An 18,450-nucleotide genomic window follows, 5' to 3' on the forward strand; every position below is an offset into this window, starting at 1 on the left:
GTTTTTTTCTTTCTTAAACAGGTTGTTATGACTTACTTAAGGAAAACCTCTTCCATTGTAGTGATTGAAGCTCCAAAGTCGGCAATTCCCAGTGCTTCCTGTTTCTTTTCCAACTCAGTAAACAAAGCTTCAAATCTGTAAAGAAAGAAGGAAGAAGAAAGCTGGTGTTGGGTTTGGTTATATAGTTTCCATTCATTATTTCTCAGTAAATGGAATAAAAATGTAATCACCTCAATTTTATTCATTTGTTATTTTTAATTATATATTATTTACTATAAATGTCTCCCTTTTTTAAATTCTTAGGACTGGGGATGATGTGCAGTGAAAAAAGTACTTTCTTAGCATGAACAAGGCTCTGAGTCCAATTTCCAGCATTGCAAACAAAAGAAAATGTATCCTTTATTTGCTTAAAATCTTTTCTTACAATATATTTGATGGTATCTTCTCTCTTCAACTTCTCCTAGATCCTCCCTACCTGTCCACACATCCATGGTTTTTCTTATATTTTTGGTGGTGAGCCTAGCCTTTAATGGCTGAGCCATCTCTCCAGCCCTCATGCTTTTTCTTAAGAAGAGTATATTTAAAAAAGCAAAGCAAAACAAAACAAAACAAAACAAAAAGAGAACATTCTCCCCCTACACAAAAAACACCAAGCCAAGCAAGCAAGCAAACAAATACCACACAAAAACATAGAGTGTGCTCTGACCTGTAGTTGATACACTCAATGTGACTTCATTGTAGAAAACTGATTTTCCTTCTCCCAGCAATTATCAATTGCAAATAGTTTCTTAGTTAGGAGTGATATTTTTGTACCCATTTTATGTGCAGTGATTTTGTCTGGCTTAAACTTGGGCAGGCCTTAAGTATGCTGCCAGTCTGTTTGAGTTCATATGTAAGTCAGTTCTGTTGTGTCTAGAAGACACTGTTTCCTTGCAGTTTCCCATCACTTCTGAGTCTTATCATCTTTCTGAAATCTCCCCTGCTGAATAGTTCTCTGAACCTTGAGGGGAAGGCTTCGGTAAAGACATCTCATTAGGGCTGAGTGTTCCAAAGTCTCTCACTCTCTGAACTGTCCAGTTGTGGCTATGGGTTATTTACTATCTACTGCAAGAAACTTTTTGATGCAGGCCGAGTGAGGCACTGAGCTATTGGTATAGAAATATATAAACTGGGAGCATTTTTATTACTATGTTCTTTTATCAGAATAATGGTTACTATGATTTCCCTTAGGGCCCATGACCTATCTAGCTACATGTTTCTGAGCAGTGTCAGGTATGGGTTCCAGCTAATGAAATGGTTCTTAAATCCAATAAAAATGTAGTTAGTTACCCCCTAACAATTGTGCCACTATTGCACCAGTGGGTATATCTTGTAGTCAGGTTGATGTTATATCTTTTAGGACTTGTAACTTGGTGAAGCCTCTAGTTGGGCACCAACTTGATTCCTCTATTTATGTTCAATGACATAAATGGCATCTTCAACAATAGGATTTTCCACCTAGTTTTGGACAGTAACAAATAGCATTATCAAAATGCTACAGTAGTAAAAAAAATGCTACAGTAGTTGGGGGAAAGGGCTATGGCAGCCCTCTGGCCAATGGCTCAATAAGATATGACCCATTTCTGCTAGTGGTATTTTACTTGTAGCATAAAATGTCTAGCTAGAGCACTGTCTCCCCAATCATATGGTAACTCCATTTAAATTTCTTTAATATGTATATATTTTACGTTTTATGGTAGATGGTTTCCATAGAGATTTTCTAAAGACCTCCTTTACTACTATTAGTTTCCCTTCCCTATAATCCCCCTTTATCCTGTTCTCCCATACTTTTCCCCTTTTAATTCTACTCTATTTCCCCCTTTATCCCCTATCAATTCTATATTCTATTTTCACTTCCTTGAGAGATTCCCCTCCTCTCCTCTGGTTCCTTATCAGCTACTTAGCCTCTGTGGGTATTCTAAATGAAACATACATATCTTAAAAGCTAACATCCACATAGAAGAGCAAACATGTAATGTTTGTCTTTCTGGGTCTTGAGTTACGTCCCTCAGGATGATGTTTCTAGCTCTACCCATTTACATACAAATCTCATAATTTTATTTTATTAACAGCTGAATAATTCCACTGTATAAATGTACCACATTTTCACTATTCTTTCATTAGCTAATGGACTAATATATGTTATTTCTAATTTCTGGCTGTTTTGAATAGGGCAGCAATAAACATAGATGAGCAAATATCTCTGCAGTAAGTCCTTTGGGTATATGCCCAGGAATATTGAATCAAGTGCTCAATTGAATCACTTCTTAATCAAAAAAGAAATAAAGAAATTAAAGACTTCCTAGAATTCAAAGAAAATGAATGCACAACACACCCAAACCTATGGGACACTATAAAAGCAGTGCTAAGAGGAAAGTTCATAACACTAAGTTCCTACATAAAGAAAGTTGAGAAATCTCACACTAGGGACTTAATAGTACACCTGAAAGCTCTAGAACAAAATGAAGCAGACTCACCAGGAGGAGTAGATGGCAGGAAATAACCAAATTGAGGACTGAAATAAGAAAATAGAAACATAGAAAACAATACAAAGAATCAATGAAACAAAGAGTAGGTTCTTTGAGAAAACCAACAAGATAGACAAACCCTTATCCAAACTAATCAAAAGGCAGAGCAGGAACTTCCAAATTAACAACATCAGAAATGAAAAGGGGAATATAACAACAGACAATGAGGAGATTCAGAGAATCATTAGGTCATACTCTGAAAACTTTTACACCACAAAATTGGAAAATTTAAAAGGAATGGACAATTTTATGGATAGGTACCACATACCAAAGTTAAATCAAGACCAGGCGAACAATTTAAATAGACCTATAACCCCTAAGGAAATAAAAAGCAGTCATCAACTTCAGAAGTACCCATAATCTTTCACTGTCCCAACACCATTTTAAAGTTGAGACTCAAAGCAATCTCTGTAACCTCTTATGTACTCACAGTATACAACTGCACAGAATATAAATTACCATTCCAAATGGCAGGAATAGGAACATAGGGAAGAAATAATGGACCAAAGCAAGGCTGAAACCCAGGAGGGAAAACTCCAAATCTTGGCACTCCATCTCTGATGTCAAAGGGCTTAGATGGCTCTTTCCTCCCAGCTTTGCTGAGTATGGTAACACTTCTCTCTCAGGCTAGCTCCATCCCCTGTCTACAGTTCTCTTGGCAGAGATGCCCCTTCTGTCTTAGTTAGGGTTTCCATTGCTGTAAAGAGACACAGTGATCACGACGACTCTTATAAAGGAAAACATTTAACTGGGGTGGCTCACTTACAGTTTCAGAGGTTCAGTCCATTATCATCATGGCAAGGAATGTGGTAGTGTGCAGACTTGGTGCTGGAGAAGTAGATGAGAGTACATCTTGCAGGCAACAGGAAAATGGACTCTGACATTGGGCGATATCCCGAGCACAGGAAACCTCAGAGCCCACTGCCATAGTGACCACACTTCCTCCAACAAGACCACACCTACTCCTACAAGGCCACACTTTCTAATAGTGGCACTCCCTGAGAGATTATAGGGGCTGATTACATTAAAAATACCACACCATGATTCTGGCATCTTCAACATATTAGGTTGTTCAATGTAATCCATGAATCACTTTTACAGTTTCATACAACGGCCTCTTTAGGTACCATGCAAGGACTTTCCTACCACATGCATGGCCCCAGTAGTTTTCCTTAACCATGGAGGAAGGTTCTACAATTTCTTGACTCCTGTATCCCTCATGACTCTAAAGCCAGAACCACATGGCCAAAACTGCACAATTATGTTGCCTATTAGGAATAGAACTTGGTCCTTCTTTGAGTTATATTTGCATAAGCTTTGATTTGTTGCTTTTTATTAATGTATAATTCCTTAGGCATTTTTACAACTTGCAGGATTAGGTAGTTGTGGTCTTACTCTGAGGGTACCACTTCATTCTATTTTTCCTCATCTCTTTCAGTATGAATCAAGGTTTCAACATTAAATTTTCTGGTAACATTTTTCCCCTCAAACAGCACATTTTGTATTTTTCTTTGCCCCGCTTTCTCTTTTTCATTGTAGATCTATCTGTACAAGGGCGATAACTAATAACCACACAATAGAGTCAGTATTAGGCTGTCTTGAAGTCTCTTCTGCCAATGAATTAGTTACAAACATTTCAATTTTGTTTTACCAGATTTCCAGGACAAGGGTAGAAAGAAGCCACATTTCTTACAAAAATGTAGGAATGTTTCTAACTCAGTTGCAATTATTGTTCCCTTTTGAAACTTTTTGAGCTGAGCCTCCCTAGTCCACACTACTCTCAGCACTACTGTGTTCCAATCTCCTACTAGATGGCCCATTATGCCCCACTTAGAGTGCTAACTGGTTCACAGTACTAAAATTCCTCAAAAATATTCCTCAAAAAACAAAAGAAAACAACAAAACAAAACAAAGCCCTCCAAACCCCCCCCCCAAAAAAAAAACCCAGCATGATGAGGCCATGCAACAGCAACAGCCTACGCCTGGGCACCAACTTCTGCATTAGCTGCTTTTCTGTTGCTGTGAAGAGATACCAGGATCAAAGACAACTTCAGGATAAAGAGTTTATTGGGGACTTGCTTATAGTTCATCACGGCAGGGAGCATGGCAGTGGTATGTGGCATGGTGTTGGAATAGCAGAGAGCTTACATCTGAGCCACAAGCAGGAGGCAGAGAAGGGGGGAGGGAGAAATTGATGTTTGAGAGTGGTGTCTGCTTTTGAAACCTTAAAGCTCACTCCCAGTCATGCACCTCTTCCAAGAAGGCCACACCTCCTAATCCTTTCCAAACAGTTCCACAAACTGGAGACTAAGTATTCAAATACATGAGCCTATGAGGGCCAGTATTAACCACAGATGGATATCTAGGTGACAATAACTTTTAACAAGAACACAAATCTAGTACAGTCCCTGAAGATGAATAACAAACACCCTTAGTGTCCATTTCTCTTAGCTGGGATGATAATCACAATGAAATATCTTGGTGAATACCTTCAATAACTTATCTGGCTAGTATCTGAAGGCAAACAGATGTGTTAAGCTTCTCTAAGAGTAGCCATTCAATCTGCATTTTACTCTTTACCATCTTAATATTTCTCTGGGTTCCATTTCTATGCATCTGTTTGTACAATGGAAATGTAGTGTCATTACTATCCATTAATAATGTTAGAAAGCTATGACCACTAGGTAGGAAAACTTGAAATAAAGTATCAAATGAGCCTTGAGTGAACTTGAAATTATAAGGTAATCCTCTGTTTAGTAACAGAAATATTGAGCTGTAGCTTCCTAATTCTACTTGACAAATAGTAGCAATAAATAGAGAAACTTGGTTTGCTACAAATGCATTACTCACTAAAGTTACTAAGCCCAGGAAATGAAATATGTTTCTGGTAACCCCACAACCAACCACCTAGAATTACTGAGGTCCATACCTTGATACATACTTTTTGGGTAGGATAAATGATAACTCACTTCCTAAATCATTATCCAACACAGCGTCTGGAACATAATGCTGAATCATTGCAAAGACATTGTAAACATCACAATATGGTTCCTTCTCCATGACTATGCGATATCCAGCGCCTGAAATAAACCATTTAGATGAACAATTGAAGACATTTTCTACTTATTTTTTAATACTTATAAGAATATTTTTTTCTCTTTATGCTTCAGGTTATCTACTCTTCTAAGGAAAAAGATATAATATGCTATAGACATTTAGCTCTGAAAATGTGGCAGCTGCTACAGATGCTTTCAAATGGCACTTGAAGGGATTGACTAAATAGCAGCTACCTCTAGAATTTTGGTATAGTCCTTAGTGAACCATAATAATTTAGTGTATATAACCAAACAAAACTGACATACAAAGTGAAGCCCCCTGTTATTGGAATACTTATTTTGTAATATAAATCTTAATAACTATCATTTCCTGTGAGTTGTACATTGTGTCTCAGACACTCCTCTAGACCCCAAGGATTCAGCAGTGAACACTACAAATAAAAATGTATCTTCAGCAAGACATTTTAACCTGTAAGGTGATCATAAACTTTGAAAAATAAAATTAGCATCTAAACTGACAAGAGAAAATATTTTTTAAAAATGTATTTTGGGTTGCGGGCAGCTGGAGAGATGGTTCAGGATCACTTTGTTCTCTCTCAGAGGACCTAGGTTTTGTTCTTAGTACCTACATGATGGTTCACAACCTCCCATAATGAACTCCAGGGGACCCAATATGTTGACTTTTGTGGGTACTGGGCACACATGTGGTGCAAATACACATGCACAGGCAAATACACCCTTACACATAAAAGAAAATAATCTAATAAAAATATATATGGGAATATGATCAAAATACAATATAAGAAATTCTCAAGGTCTATAGAGTAGGTTATTGATTTGAATCTAATATATAAAGGACAGAGCAGGGTAACAAGTACAAGGATCAGTAACTGAACTAAGTGAACTCAAATCCTGAAAAATTTATGTTAACTAGCCTTTAATTATTCTACTTACATTGCTATTGCTATACTTTAATCTTAGAATTCTTCTACCACATTTTACATTTATAGCCTCTAATTAAAAATCTTGCTATAGTTTTAACCCACAATAATTCACTGTTTAAAATACTAATTTATCACTTATCACAGATATAATTAATTATCAAGTAATTGTTTCATTTCACTTGTATAATCTAATTTTATGCGTTTGAGTATTTTGCCTGCTTGTATGTCTTTGTACCAAATAAATGCAATGAATTTCTTGGCACTGGAGTTAGATGACTATGAGCTGTCATACGGGAAATGAGAATTGAACCCAGATCCTCTGCAAGAGCATCAAGTGTTCTTAAGCACTGAGCCACTTCTCCAGCCCCCACTTATATGATTCATTTATTCTGTATTACATTGTTACTACCAATACTAAATTTCAGATTTATTCATTATGGTGAGGATTTGATACTGGTTTGGAAACATAGAAACTTAAGTCAGGGATATCTGGTTCCTCCTTTTCTCAAGGAACGAACCAGTCAGTCATTTCAGTCATCCAAATAACCCTCTGGATGCAGAACTGCATTCCAGAGACAAAGAAGACTGTCAGTAAGTACAAAATGGAACAGCTACTTTGTTTCAGATTGCAAAGAGCCATGATCAAAATACATATGAAAATCTCAAAGAACTAAAAAAAAATTTAAATTATAATTGAGATCAGTTCTGCAGAATAGAGGAAGGTAATTAAGTTTTGGGTGTATAACCAAAATACAATGAAAATAATGTTAGAATATTATTATAGTATTACTAGCTTAAGAATGATCAAATGTAGTGAGACCATATATTTGTTTCAGGAAGACTGAAGAACCACAGCAGTGCAAGGTCCCCCTGACCATGATAGCAATGCGGTCACCCAGGATGTCAGCTTCATCCATGTAGTGGGTGGTTAATAAAATGGTCCGATGGCGTTTATGATGCTGAAGGAAATCCCAGGTGGCCCTTCTTGACATTGGGTCCATGCCAGATGATGGTTCATCAAGTATCACTACCTAAAAGCCAGAAGAACAATTTTATGATCACTGATAATTAATACTAAGCACCTCATGGGCTTATTTGCTGTGTGAAGGGATAACACTGGAGATAAGGTACAGAATGACAACTATAATAGATGTGAGCCTAAGAAAATTGTAACAATCCAAAGCATTGTATCAGCTATGATAGCTAAGCAAATGATTCGCTTCTGTCTACACTGTTGTGTTTCCTTTATGATTCAAAACAACAGGTTTTGAGAGAACTGAGTTTTCCATGCAGCTGACAGAAACTCATACAGAGGCCCTGCTTCACCTCCCACTCTGTGTTTACGTTGCTCCCCTTTCTTTTTAATACCTTGGAGCTCCCTAAAAGCGCTATAATGATGGAGAGCTTGCGTCTCACTCCTTCACTCACTGAGCCAGATAATGAGTGATAATTATCTTTCAGGTTAAACACAGACAGCATATGCTCAATATCCCTACAGTATACGTCCTTAGCTTTTCCTCTGACCTGGAAAAAGAAGCCAGGGTTTATATCATACAACCAGTTTTACCATCACAAAGTCAAGGGTCATCAGACATTATACAGACATGAAAGTGTATTGCAGGTGTTCCCCTAGGAACACTTCACATCAGCTTTATTTGCATCAATGAAAAATACATCTTTCCTCACATCTGGAGGACAGCTGCTAAAACAAAAATTGCCAGGGAATAGAGATGTAAGTTGGTGGCAGAATATGTACAGAGTTGTGGATTTAATCACCACAACTGTGTTTTCTTTTGTATTTAGAATTTCTCTGTAGCTCATTAACAAAGAGATGACAGAAAACACATTTGTGATGAGCTCCAGCTGCTATGGAAATGCATACACTTCTTTATAGCCCACTGACCTTGCTAAACAGAAAACTGTAAGAAGTGAAGTTAACATGGAGAACCCTAGAATCTGGAGTATCACTGAGCCAATGGTGATTTACCACTTTCCTGTGTGCCCTTTAGCATGAAATCCAATCAATCCAACCTTGCAAGTGAGCTCCCTGGTCCAAACTGAGAGTAAAGAGAAACTTTACAGTTTTATTTGAATGCAAAGGAAAACAGACAGCCAGAGAACCAAATGTTTTTCTGTTTCTTTTGTACACTAGTAATGGTATTCCCCTGGTGGGGACAGCGGCAGGAATAAATAAGAAAACAAGTCTGCAAGAGCCAAACTCTGAGGAAAAGAAAACCTTTCCATAGCTCCATGTACTGTGGCACCAGAGGGAAGGTTCATACCTTCCTCTTTGTTGGCAGGCTGAATGTAGCAGCACAGTCATGGAAGGTGATAATTTCTGGTTGAACAAGTGAGAAAAGCATCTGGGAAAGCAGGAAGTACAGAGAGAAGACAGAAACAGAAAAATGATGTTGTACATGGTGTAACAAAGTTGTGTGCTCATTGCAACATTTGCATACTTGAATCTAATCCTAACTGATGAATAGCAAATGCTGAAAACTGTGTTCACACCTTTTGCTAGTGTAAGATGGACCAACAGATACAATATACATGGGAGAGATTGAAATAATAAAACAACTCTGAGTACTGACATAATTGTAGCTATTTAAGAAAGGCCCTTGCTGAGCCAAGCCTTTGATGAGCCAGGAGTTGGGCAATCAGCCCCAGACCTTGGTAAACTACACTGTCAGGAGACTTGGATCAAGTATTGCAGGACAATATGCTGAAGCCTGGCCAGAAGTCCTCTAGAATGGAAGGGAGAAACTTTGGATTAGAGTTAGGTATATGTTTAATTTGATTTCTGCATTGTTCAATGTATGTCTGTATCAACATCAGGCAATACACTAGGTATAATTTTAATGTTTTTTCCACAATAGTTAAATAAATTTAATTTAAAAAGTTAAAATTAACAGATCTGTATACCAAAGAAGAAAGTCAAATTTACTAAGTAATTTTATAAGACATACTTCTGACTCACCGTCCAATAGAAAAAAAGGTGTTCTGATAGTGTCAAGTCATCAAACAACAGGTCATGTTGAGGGCAGAAGCTCAAGTCTTTTCGAATTTCAATCATGTTATCCGAAATATTATATCCATTAATATAGGCCTCTCCTCTGGTAGCAGGGAAACGACCTAGAATTATATAGAAGACATGGAATAGGCTAAGTTTTCATGTGATAGAAGTGATACAATTGTAAGCTCATACAGACATGTGGAGTATTAAAAAAATTAGTATTGTTGCCTACAGAGAAGTAAAGAGAAATACCAGAAATTGCCTTTAGGCAGAATTAGTCCTTTTAAGTTTTATTTCTTTTTTTGTTTACATGCTTTCTATAATAGATAAAGATTTATTGGTGTTTATTATGAAAACATTCAGATTAGTTGCTATATATCATTGTAATCAGATAGTTACTGCATTTGTATAATACTAGGTACAAATATTACAGCTCTGATGGGAAAGGCTTCCCCAGTGTAAGTGCTACAGTTTCACAGAAGGAAAAGGTTTCCACCAATGAAGTGTTGCAGCTTTGGGGGTCAGGAACCAAGGAATACCACAAAATCACACCACACAACAAATCTCACACAAGAGGGAAGAAGTAGCAAAGAACTGAACAGGACGAGGCAGACTTTCCATAGGGTTTCTTTAGGGGCAGAGCTTTCCAGAGTAGTCTAGGATTGGTGGGGCTTTGTGGCCTGATCTTGGGCTTTGTTTCTTTTGGGTGGAGCTTGGCTAGCTGCAATGTGAGGGTTTGGAAATGGCTGTTACGGTCATAAGAGTAGTCTGAGGCTGGGTTGGAGCCTGGGAACTCATATACCTTGAGGGGCTGCATCTTGCCCTGAGAGCAGTCTGGGGGTGAGGCCTAGCCACTTGCTCCATGAGGGGCTTATACTAGATACTGGGTAGATGCTATGAAAAGCAAATACTGGGAAAATATGATGATCATCCTCAAGAAATTTAAATACATCATGTTTATGTTCTGCTGTAATTAATTCTATGGTATAATATTCACATATTATCTATCACATGTGAATAACCAACTATAAAGTTGTTGCACCACGACTCACTTATCTTTTTAAAAATACATATTCCCAAAACACATTTCACTCTTGCTAGGTTCTTTCCCAGTAGAAGCTCCCTTTCAAAAGTATTGAAATACAGATTGGCAAGTTGACATCTAGGGCAGAAGAGGGAAGCCTGCTGGCAGCCACCACAGCCTTCCCTACCTTTGGATACAGCAGCTGAAAACTATATTTCTAAGCTTATTGACACATCTACCAATCCAGGAGGCTCACTTCTGACTACATACCTTAGTTACCTGGAGGCTAGTGAGAACAGAGAGGGTAGTCTGGGCTACCATGCTCATCAAGGGGTAACTAAAAAGTGTTGTTTATGAATATCATCATATATTTATAGGGAACATAGAGATTGGCAATAGTAAAAGAAGCCATGTTCCCCCAAATAATTAAATATTAGGGAATTACTTATAAGGAGGTAGGCTTGTCATTTTGCTCTATGTTTTGTGTTTGTACCTCATTTCCTTCATTATTGCCTTAATTTTTGTTTAGGTGACTTCCTAGTGATTTTTTCATTTAACTTTTACAGTTATGGTAAAAATTAGTATTTACATTAATTTTAATTTGGTTGTACTGATGCCACCTTAACTTTGACAGTGCAGTGGTTTAATTGTAAACTACCCTCCACAGGATGGTGTTGCTGTTTAGGAGGAGAGTCCTGATAAAGGGAAGAAGTCACTGGGAGTAGGCCTTCATGTTTATAGACTGGCCTCACTTCCTGTTCACTATTTGCTTCCTGAGTAGAGATGCAAAGTGGCCTGCCAGCCTCCTGCTTCTGCACCGTGTCTTCCCTGCCTGGTGCCATCCATGTCTTCCTCACCATGATGGACTGTATCCTCCTGGAACTATGAGGCAAACAAACACCTCCTTCCATAACATAACATACTCTCATCATGGTATTTTCCACGGAATGAAGAACAAACAAGGATAAAAGTTAACCTAAAATTGTTCTTATATATCTATACCCCTTTCCTTTATGTTGCCATCACAAATTACATTTTTATCATATGTGCCCCAATAGCAGAGTAACGATTTTTGTGCATTTGTCTTTCTAATAATATAGCAAACCAGAACTATAATCATACTTGGTATCTTATTTGTATATACATTTGTTTTAACTGAGCATCTTTTCCATTGGAGATTTAAGTGACTCTCTAGTTTACTTTCATTATCACATGAAGGAGTCCTGGCGTTTTCTGTAATACTAGTAAATGCTATAGTAAGAAACTCCTTCAGTCTCTATTTTCTGCTTATGCCTAATTTTCTTTTTTCCTTTCTTTTTCTTTTAAATTTTGAAGAACAATCTTGTTAGACATAAAATTTTGGTTAAAAATCTCTTCCCTCCCCTACTTTAAATACTTCATTGTGCTACCTGATATACTCTATTGTTTGTGATAAAAAAAATCAGTCTCTGTCAATCATGATCCTTCCACCTGTTTCTATGAAGTTAGCAACTTTAAATACTGTTCATAATGAAAGACCCCTGGAGTGGGGAGACTCTCACTCAAGTCTTGGAATAAAACACCCCCCAGGAACTTATGAGAGACCATCCTTGCTGCAATCACATGAGGTTTATTGACAGAACAGGAACCAGCTCGCTGGGGTCAAAACTCATTTCCCACGTAGGGGTAGAGGAGTTCGACCCTGAGTAGCTGGGAGAGAGGGTATTTAGGGGAAGAAACCACAACCCAAAGGGGGAAGGGAGGGCATCATTGGAAAATTCCTAAAATACCAGTGATAATCACAAGGGGGTAACTCCCTGTTTCTCAAGATTATAATCTAACTTTATGGTCAGCTCGTTCCTGGAACAGAGTCACTGACTTGGCTAATTTAGATTTTTGGTTCTTCTTTCCCTGCTAGATTTTTGGCTCTATTCTTTCTGCTAGAGGGGTCTAAATTTATCCGGGTCTTTCAATAAGTAAAAAGCCATTCTAGATTTTTCTCTTAATAATTGGTTTACTTAGCAATACCAAAGTTTATCCATGTTATTGCATGAAACAGGATTTCTCTCTGGTTTAGGCCTGAGCATTTTATTGTATGAATGTGAATCTACTACACTTTTCTTACCAGTTCTCTGTTGACAAAGATCTGCAACTTAGGGCAAATACTGCTAGAAACTTGATTGTGAAAGGAGCTCTTAAGATTCTCTTCTCAATATTCCTGGATATGTATCCAAAAAAGGATTATATTATAATTTCAGTTTTTAGTTTTACTGATGTGTACTTGATAAAGAATTACATGCACTTAAAGTATGCATGTAGATGGGTTTAAAATATGCATATAGTATAATTTAGTATGCTAAACACATCATATCCATACCTCCAATATTTGCTTTTAGGGAATAACACCTAATATGATATTGAACGTTTTAACACGTTTAGAGTGGTTTATAAAATATTGTTAACGGTAGGTAATATACTGTACAGAAAGTCATTGTCTAACACAAAGTGGAAGAGGCATCAATTCTTTGGTGAATTCAGAAAGACTTAGACTTAAGTCTTGCTCTGTTTTCTCTGTCTCCAGTGGAGGAAAAGCACTGGTCCTGTGCATTTATTTTCCCAACTTGCAAAGCACGGTCAACTGTAGGAAGATGCCTGCTTCTCCTCTCTCTTTCTCTCTCTCTCTCTCTCTCTCTCTCTCTCTCATGGACACGCTCTTGGATGTCCTAGTTTCTGGGTTTTATTGTTCTGTTAGCACTCAGCACAAGTGAGCTAGAAATTAGTCCTTCAACTGGAACTTTGGAATAAGACTCTCCTCTCCTTGGTTTTCCAGCCTTGTTATGTCAGAAGAGTGAAAGCTATGGGAAAACACCTGCCCTGTATCTTGTGTTCCCTGCTGTTCAGCTACCCAGGCTCTATCTCTCTCAGCACCTGTCAGAGATGAAATAGAATTCTGGCCCTTGGAAAGCAAACTCAAGTCCATGAGACATAGCAGAAGGTGCATTCTTTCCTCTCTCCTCTCTAAGGGAGAAAACTTCCAATGGAAAAAAAAAACCCTCTAGGCTGTGAGCTAAACTATCTTGAGGAAAGGGTTGACAGGAACACAGTACATTTTCTCTTCCCCTGGATTGGTACAACCTTTTCATTCTTTTGATTTTACAGAGTGGCATTTCCTAATGAAATTCTCAATTTCTTTGAAGAGTATTTTGCTTCAAAAACCATGACTATTTTTTCATGTCTGGAGAGATCAGTGGCCAGGTCTCAAGAGTAAAACTCCTTGTTTTTCAGTCTCAGGAAGATAACTTTGCCCGGAATGGAGACCAATACAAACCTGTGAGAACAGACAAGGTTGTGGACTTTCCTGCCCCATTGTGTCCCAGAAGAACAGTGACCTGCCCCTCATACACATTCAGTGACAGGTTGTTTACTGCAGGTTTGTTTTTAAATTCCTGTGGGATGAAAGAGTAATCTGTTATCTGTCATTTAAAAAGACAAACATTCATACCCTCTGTATCATCAAACTCATGCTATCAATCACGGATGATACTCTTGTCAGGTCCAAAAGATCCCACAAACTCCAAATGGCATTCCAGATATCCAGAAACAGAGGAGGATTTCTGGCAGTTAGACAAAAAAAAAAAAAAAAAAAAAAAAAAAAAAAAAAAAAAAAAAAAAAAGCTATCCTCACTAATTTCCAGGTTCCCTCTACAGATGGGACAAGGCTCTCTGTGGAACTTATTAGCATACCAAAGAGTCCGCTATCCTCTTGGCCCTTTTCACCCCCCCCCCTTAACTACCTCCAGCCACCAATTCTCCTTATAATCCTGCTACTACTTTTTCTCTCCCAGATGCCTCTGGCTGTTCTCTCTCTATTATCTACTCCATAGAGAAGTTATGTCATCAGTTTATATAGTCACTATTGTCCTCTAGGTTGGGCATAACTTTATATCTCTAAATATCTACCAGAAAAATATTTCCTCTGTTTCTCAAAATTGGCATGTCTAAGACATTGAAATATTAACATATATTCAGTAAATTTAAAAATCAACATCATCCTTTGAAAGTATATTCAACTCTTCCTTCTAACGCAGTGACTGTCCTCATTCACTTCAATATGCAAACCAAAAGGGAAACTTGAATGTAATCTCACACCTTAACATAAGTCACATATAAATCCCTACTTTACTGAAGCCTTCACATAACATGATGAGACAAAAGATTTGGGCAAACAAAATACAGATATGATCAACATTATGAGGAAAATAAAGAGACTAAAATGGTACATGTGGTAGTGATGAAATATCTTAATATAGGCCAGGTTGCCCTAACTCCTGACCTCCTCCCCTTGAAAAAGTATTTTTTACAAGACCAATAGGATCCTCCTCCCTTCTGAGAAAGAGTCCTGAGAGGTTAAAAAAAAATTGGTTCCTTTAGAGGAATGGCCTTGTGTGATATTTTATCAGATCAAAGCTTACAAACATGCATCAGGTATGAAGTGACTGCAGCCTCCAGATTTTAAAACCCCTGCTCTGGGATAATGCATTTGTAAACTGTAAAGGTTAGTTTCTCATAGTAGTTTAATAAAACAATGATTAACCAGTAGCCAGGAAGGAAGTATAGATGGGGCAACTAGACTAAGAGAATTCTGGGAAGAGCAAAGGCAGAGTGTGATGCAGGAAAGCCAGATGCAGAGGAAGCAAGATGAGAATGCCTCACAGAAAAAAGGTACCAAGCCACATGGCTAAACAAAAACAAGAATCATGGGTTAATTTAAATTGTAAAAGTTAGTTAATAGTATGGGTTAATTTAAGTTGTAAGAGCTAGTTAATTATAATCCTGAGTTAAAAGGACAAACAGTTTATAATTAATATAGGCCTTTGTGTGTTTCTTTGGGACTGAATGGCTGTGGGATCAGGCAGAATAGAAACTTACATCCATAAATGACGCCCAAATATTTGGCAAGAATTTCCACATAAAGTCTGAGAAAGCTTTTTTTTTTTTTAAAAAAAAAATAAAAGGATTCTAGACAGACAACAGAGACAAGTGTAGCTTCTCGGGGATGTTTCCAGTAGGTTCCTCTGGTGGCAAGCAGAGGAGCAGCTCCTTTAAGAGAAGCTTCCTGACTCAGCATTAGCAGCAAAATCCTTGCAGCTCATTTAAGAGGCTCTGCCACCAAACACTTAGATGGTGTTCATGAGAAGTTAGCATCATGCTTCTTGATATGGCATGGACCTAGAAACTCCACAGAGTTGTGGCAATAAATCTGGTTCGTGCCAGTATCTCCACCATGAAGTTAAGGAATGGAGCAGAGCCACCTGCCAATGCCACAACTTTAATTCTAGCTATGCTGATTATTAATCCTAGCAATGCTGATTAGCAGATTAAAGACTCATGTGCTCAGTAAAAGATAGATATGTACAGCAAAGACAGTAAACTCTAAACGGTTTATAGTGTGTTTAAAAATAGACATAGGCTTGGAAGAGAAAAGAAAAAGGATAGAAGAAGTCCTTTAAAAAAGAAATAGAGTAGCTGGGAGTGGTGGCGCACGCCTTTAATCCCAGCACTTGGGCGGCAGAGGCAGGCGGATCTCTGTGAGTTCAAGGCCAGCCTGGTCTAAAGAGTGAGTTCCAGGACAGGCTCTGAAGCTACAGAGAAAATCTGTCTCAAAAAACTAGAAATTAAAAATAAAAGAAATAGAGTAAGGAAAAAAAAAACAAAGGTGGAAAATACACAGAGAATCTGGATACTGTGTGTTATTGTGTTGTCTATGAATTGTTTGACTACTGAGAAAGGAGCAACAGCTGTTAAAAGATATTTGATTATAAATGCTGCTGAATTAATCCAACCTATATATTTTGAAAATGCCTTGACTTCAAAATTTAAGTCAAAAGATATGTTACTTTGGAGAAGAGATTTTGCTTTTGTTTCCACAGGAAATGAGAGGCTGTGGATTCATTCTGGGTTAAAAAAATAAGGTTTGATCAAGGAAGACCATCTGAAATATCTTCAGTAGGAGATGTTAGCCCAGATAATACAATGTTTTAAAGCATCTCAGTTGCAGTTTCTACATCCAGAACAGCTTCAAGACTGCTGGCTGAGATGATTCAGCCTCAGAGAATACTCTAGTCAGGACTTGATCATAATCCTAAATTTTCTTTGGGTCTCTATAAGATTACCAGTGCTCCTAATCAGCAGGAAGTAGTCATCTAGAAAACTATGCCCACATTCCCCAAAAATGGATTACGGACGTTTGTCTTTGTTTAGTGTGTTGGTTACAAGTTGTTATGGATAATGGTCAGGAAAAAAGATAAAGGAGATTAGATTCATGGTCTTGTTTTAAAAAGCAAAAAGGGGAAAATGCTATGGGATAATGCTTTTGTATATTGTAAAGTTTAGTCCTTCATTTTGGTTTAATAAAATGCTGATTGACCAGTAGCCAGGCAGGAAGTATAGGCAGGGAAATCAGACTAAGCAATTCTGGGAAGAGGAAAGGCAGAGTGTGAGTTACCAGTCAGACACAGAGGAAGCAAGATGAGAATGCCTCACTGATAAAAGGTAACAAGTCATGTGGCTAAACACAGACAAGAATTATGGGTTAATTTAAGTTGTAAGAGCTAGTTAAGGGGCTGGAGAGTTGTCTTGGCAGTTAAGAGCACTGACTGCTCTTCCAGAGGACCCAGGTTCAATTCCCAGCACCCACATGGCAGCTCACAACTGTCTGTAACTCCTGTTCCAGGGGATCTGACAACTTCACACCAATGCACATAAAATAAAGTTAAATAAATCATAATAAATTATTTTTAAAAAAGAGCTAGTTAATAATAAACCTGAGCTAATAGGTCAAACAGTCTGTATTTAATATAAACCTCTGTGTGTTTCTTTGGGACTGAGCAGCTGTGGGAGAGATGTGACAGAAACTTACATTCACATATCCCCATACTCCTTTGTGGTACCAAGAATCTCCCCCAGCATGAGTTTGCTGTTGGTCAGCTGGCTAGAAGACTTACTGTACTCTTAATTGGTTTAATAAAGTGTAGTGATTTGGAATTTTCTTGCATGGATTAATTCAGTGTTACATAGGAAACAAAAGTTTTATCAGGAATAAAAAAAAGGCATTCTAGAAACCAAAGGCAAAATCACTTCCATGATATTTTCAAATCTTACACAGTTCAAGGACTGTGGCATAATAGAAACTCTGGTATTGGACAGACTATAAAAAAGGCTTGTGTTTCAATCATGAGGAATAATTAACTATTGATTAAACAAAGCATATATGAAATAATCAAACTATTGCTAAGAAATTAAACTGCTTCAAAAGCAAAATAATAATATTTAACAGAAACAAAAAAACACCCAGTATGCCAGGCAGTGGCACATGCCTTTAATCCCAGCACTCGGGAGGCAGAGGTAGGTGGATCTCTATGAGTTGGAGGCCAGCCTGATCTACAAGGGCTAGTTCCAGGGCAGAATGCAAAGTTGCAGAGAAATCCTATCCTGAAAAAAAAAAAACAAAGAAACAAACAAAAACACCTAGTACCCTCCCTTCTGTGAAGTATAGATTTTCTTGAGTTAATAAAGCCAGAAAGAGATCCAAGGGGAAACTATTTTTAATAAAAATCACCAAATTGTAAGAAACTAGTGACAATTTTTTTATAAGGTATTAGAAAATAAAAGAACATTATAGGTAGCAAAATAAGAACTGAAAGAGAATTTTTCACTGGAAATAATTCTTATGAAAAGATACAACTCCTTTGTTGAAAATCAGGTGTTCATAGGTTTGTATGTTAATATCTGGATCATCAGGTTGATTCCATTGGTCAACATCTCTGTTTTTATGCCAATACCAAGCTGTTTTCATTACTGTAGCTCT

The 18,450-nt window shown here is 37.6% G+C and overlaps 1 protein-coding gene across 1 annotated transcript in view; it reads right to left on the reverse strand.

The window, feature by feature from the left end:
• LOC101981274 (ATP-binding cassette sub-family A member 3-like) overlaps positions 1–18,450 on the reverse strand; it is a 143,975-nt gene that overhangs the window by 81,978 nt on the left and 43,547 nt on the right. Inside the window, exons 11-16 of the mRNA XM_005351176.2 lie at positions 13,884–14,029; positions 9,545–9,680; positions 7,936–8,091; positions 7,388–7,598; positions 5,497–5,647; positions 37–135 (exon numbers count right to left, since the gene is read on the reverse strand). Coding sequence (XP_005351233.2) covers positions 37–135; positions 5,497–5,647; positions 7,388–7,598; positions 7,936–8,091; positions 9,545–9,680; positions 13,884–14,029 — 899 coding nt within the window. The remainder of the gene's footprint in view (positions 1–36; positions 136–5,496; positions 5,648–7,387; positions 7,599–7,935; positions 8,092–9,544; positions 9,681–13,883; positions 14,030–18,450) is intronic.

This window comes from Microtus ochrogaster, chromosome 8 (genome assembly GCF_000317375.1).
Source record: "Microtus ochrogaster isolate Prairie Vole_2 chromosome 8, MicOch1.0, whole genome shotgun sequence".
Classification (NCBI taxonomy): domain Eukaryota; kingdom Metazoa; phylum Chordata; class Mammalia; order Rodentia; family Cricetidae; genus Microtus; species Microtus ochrogaster.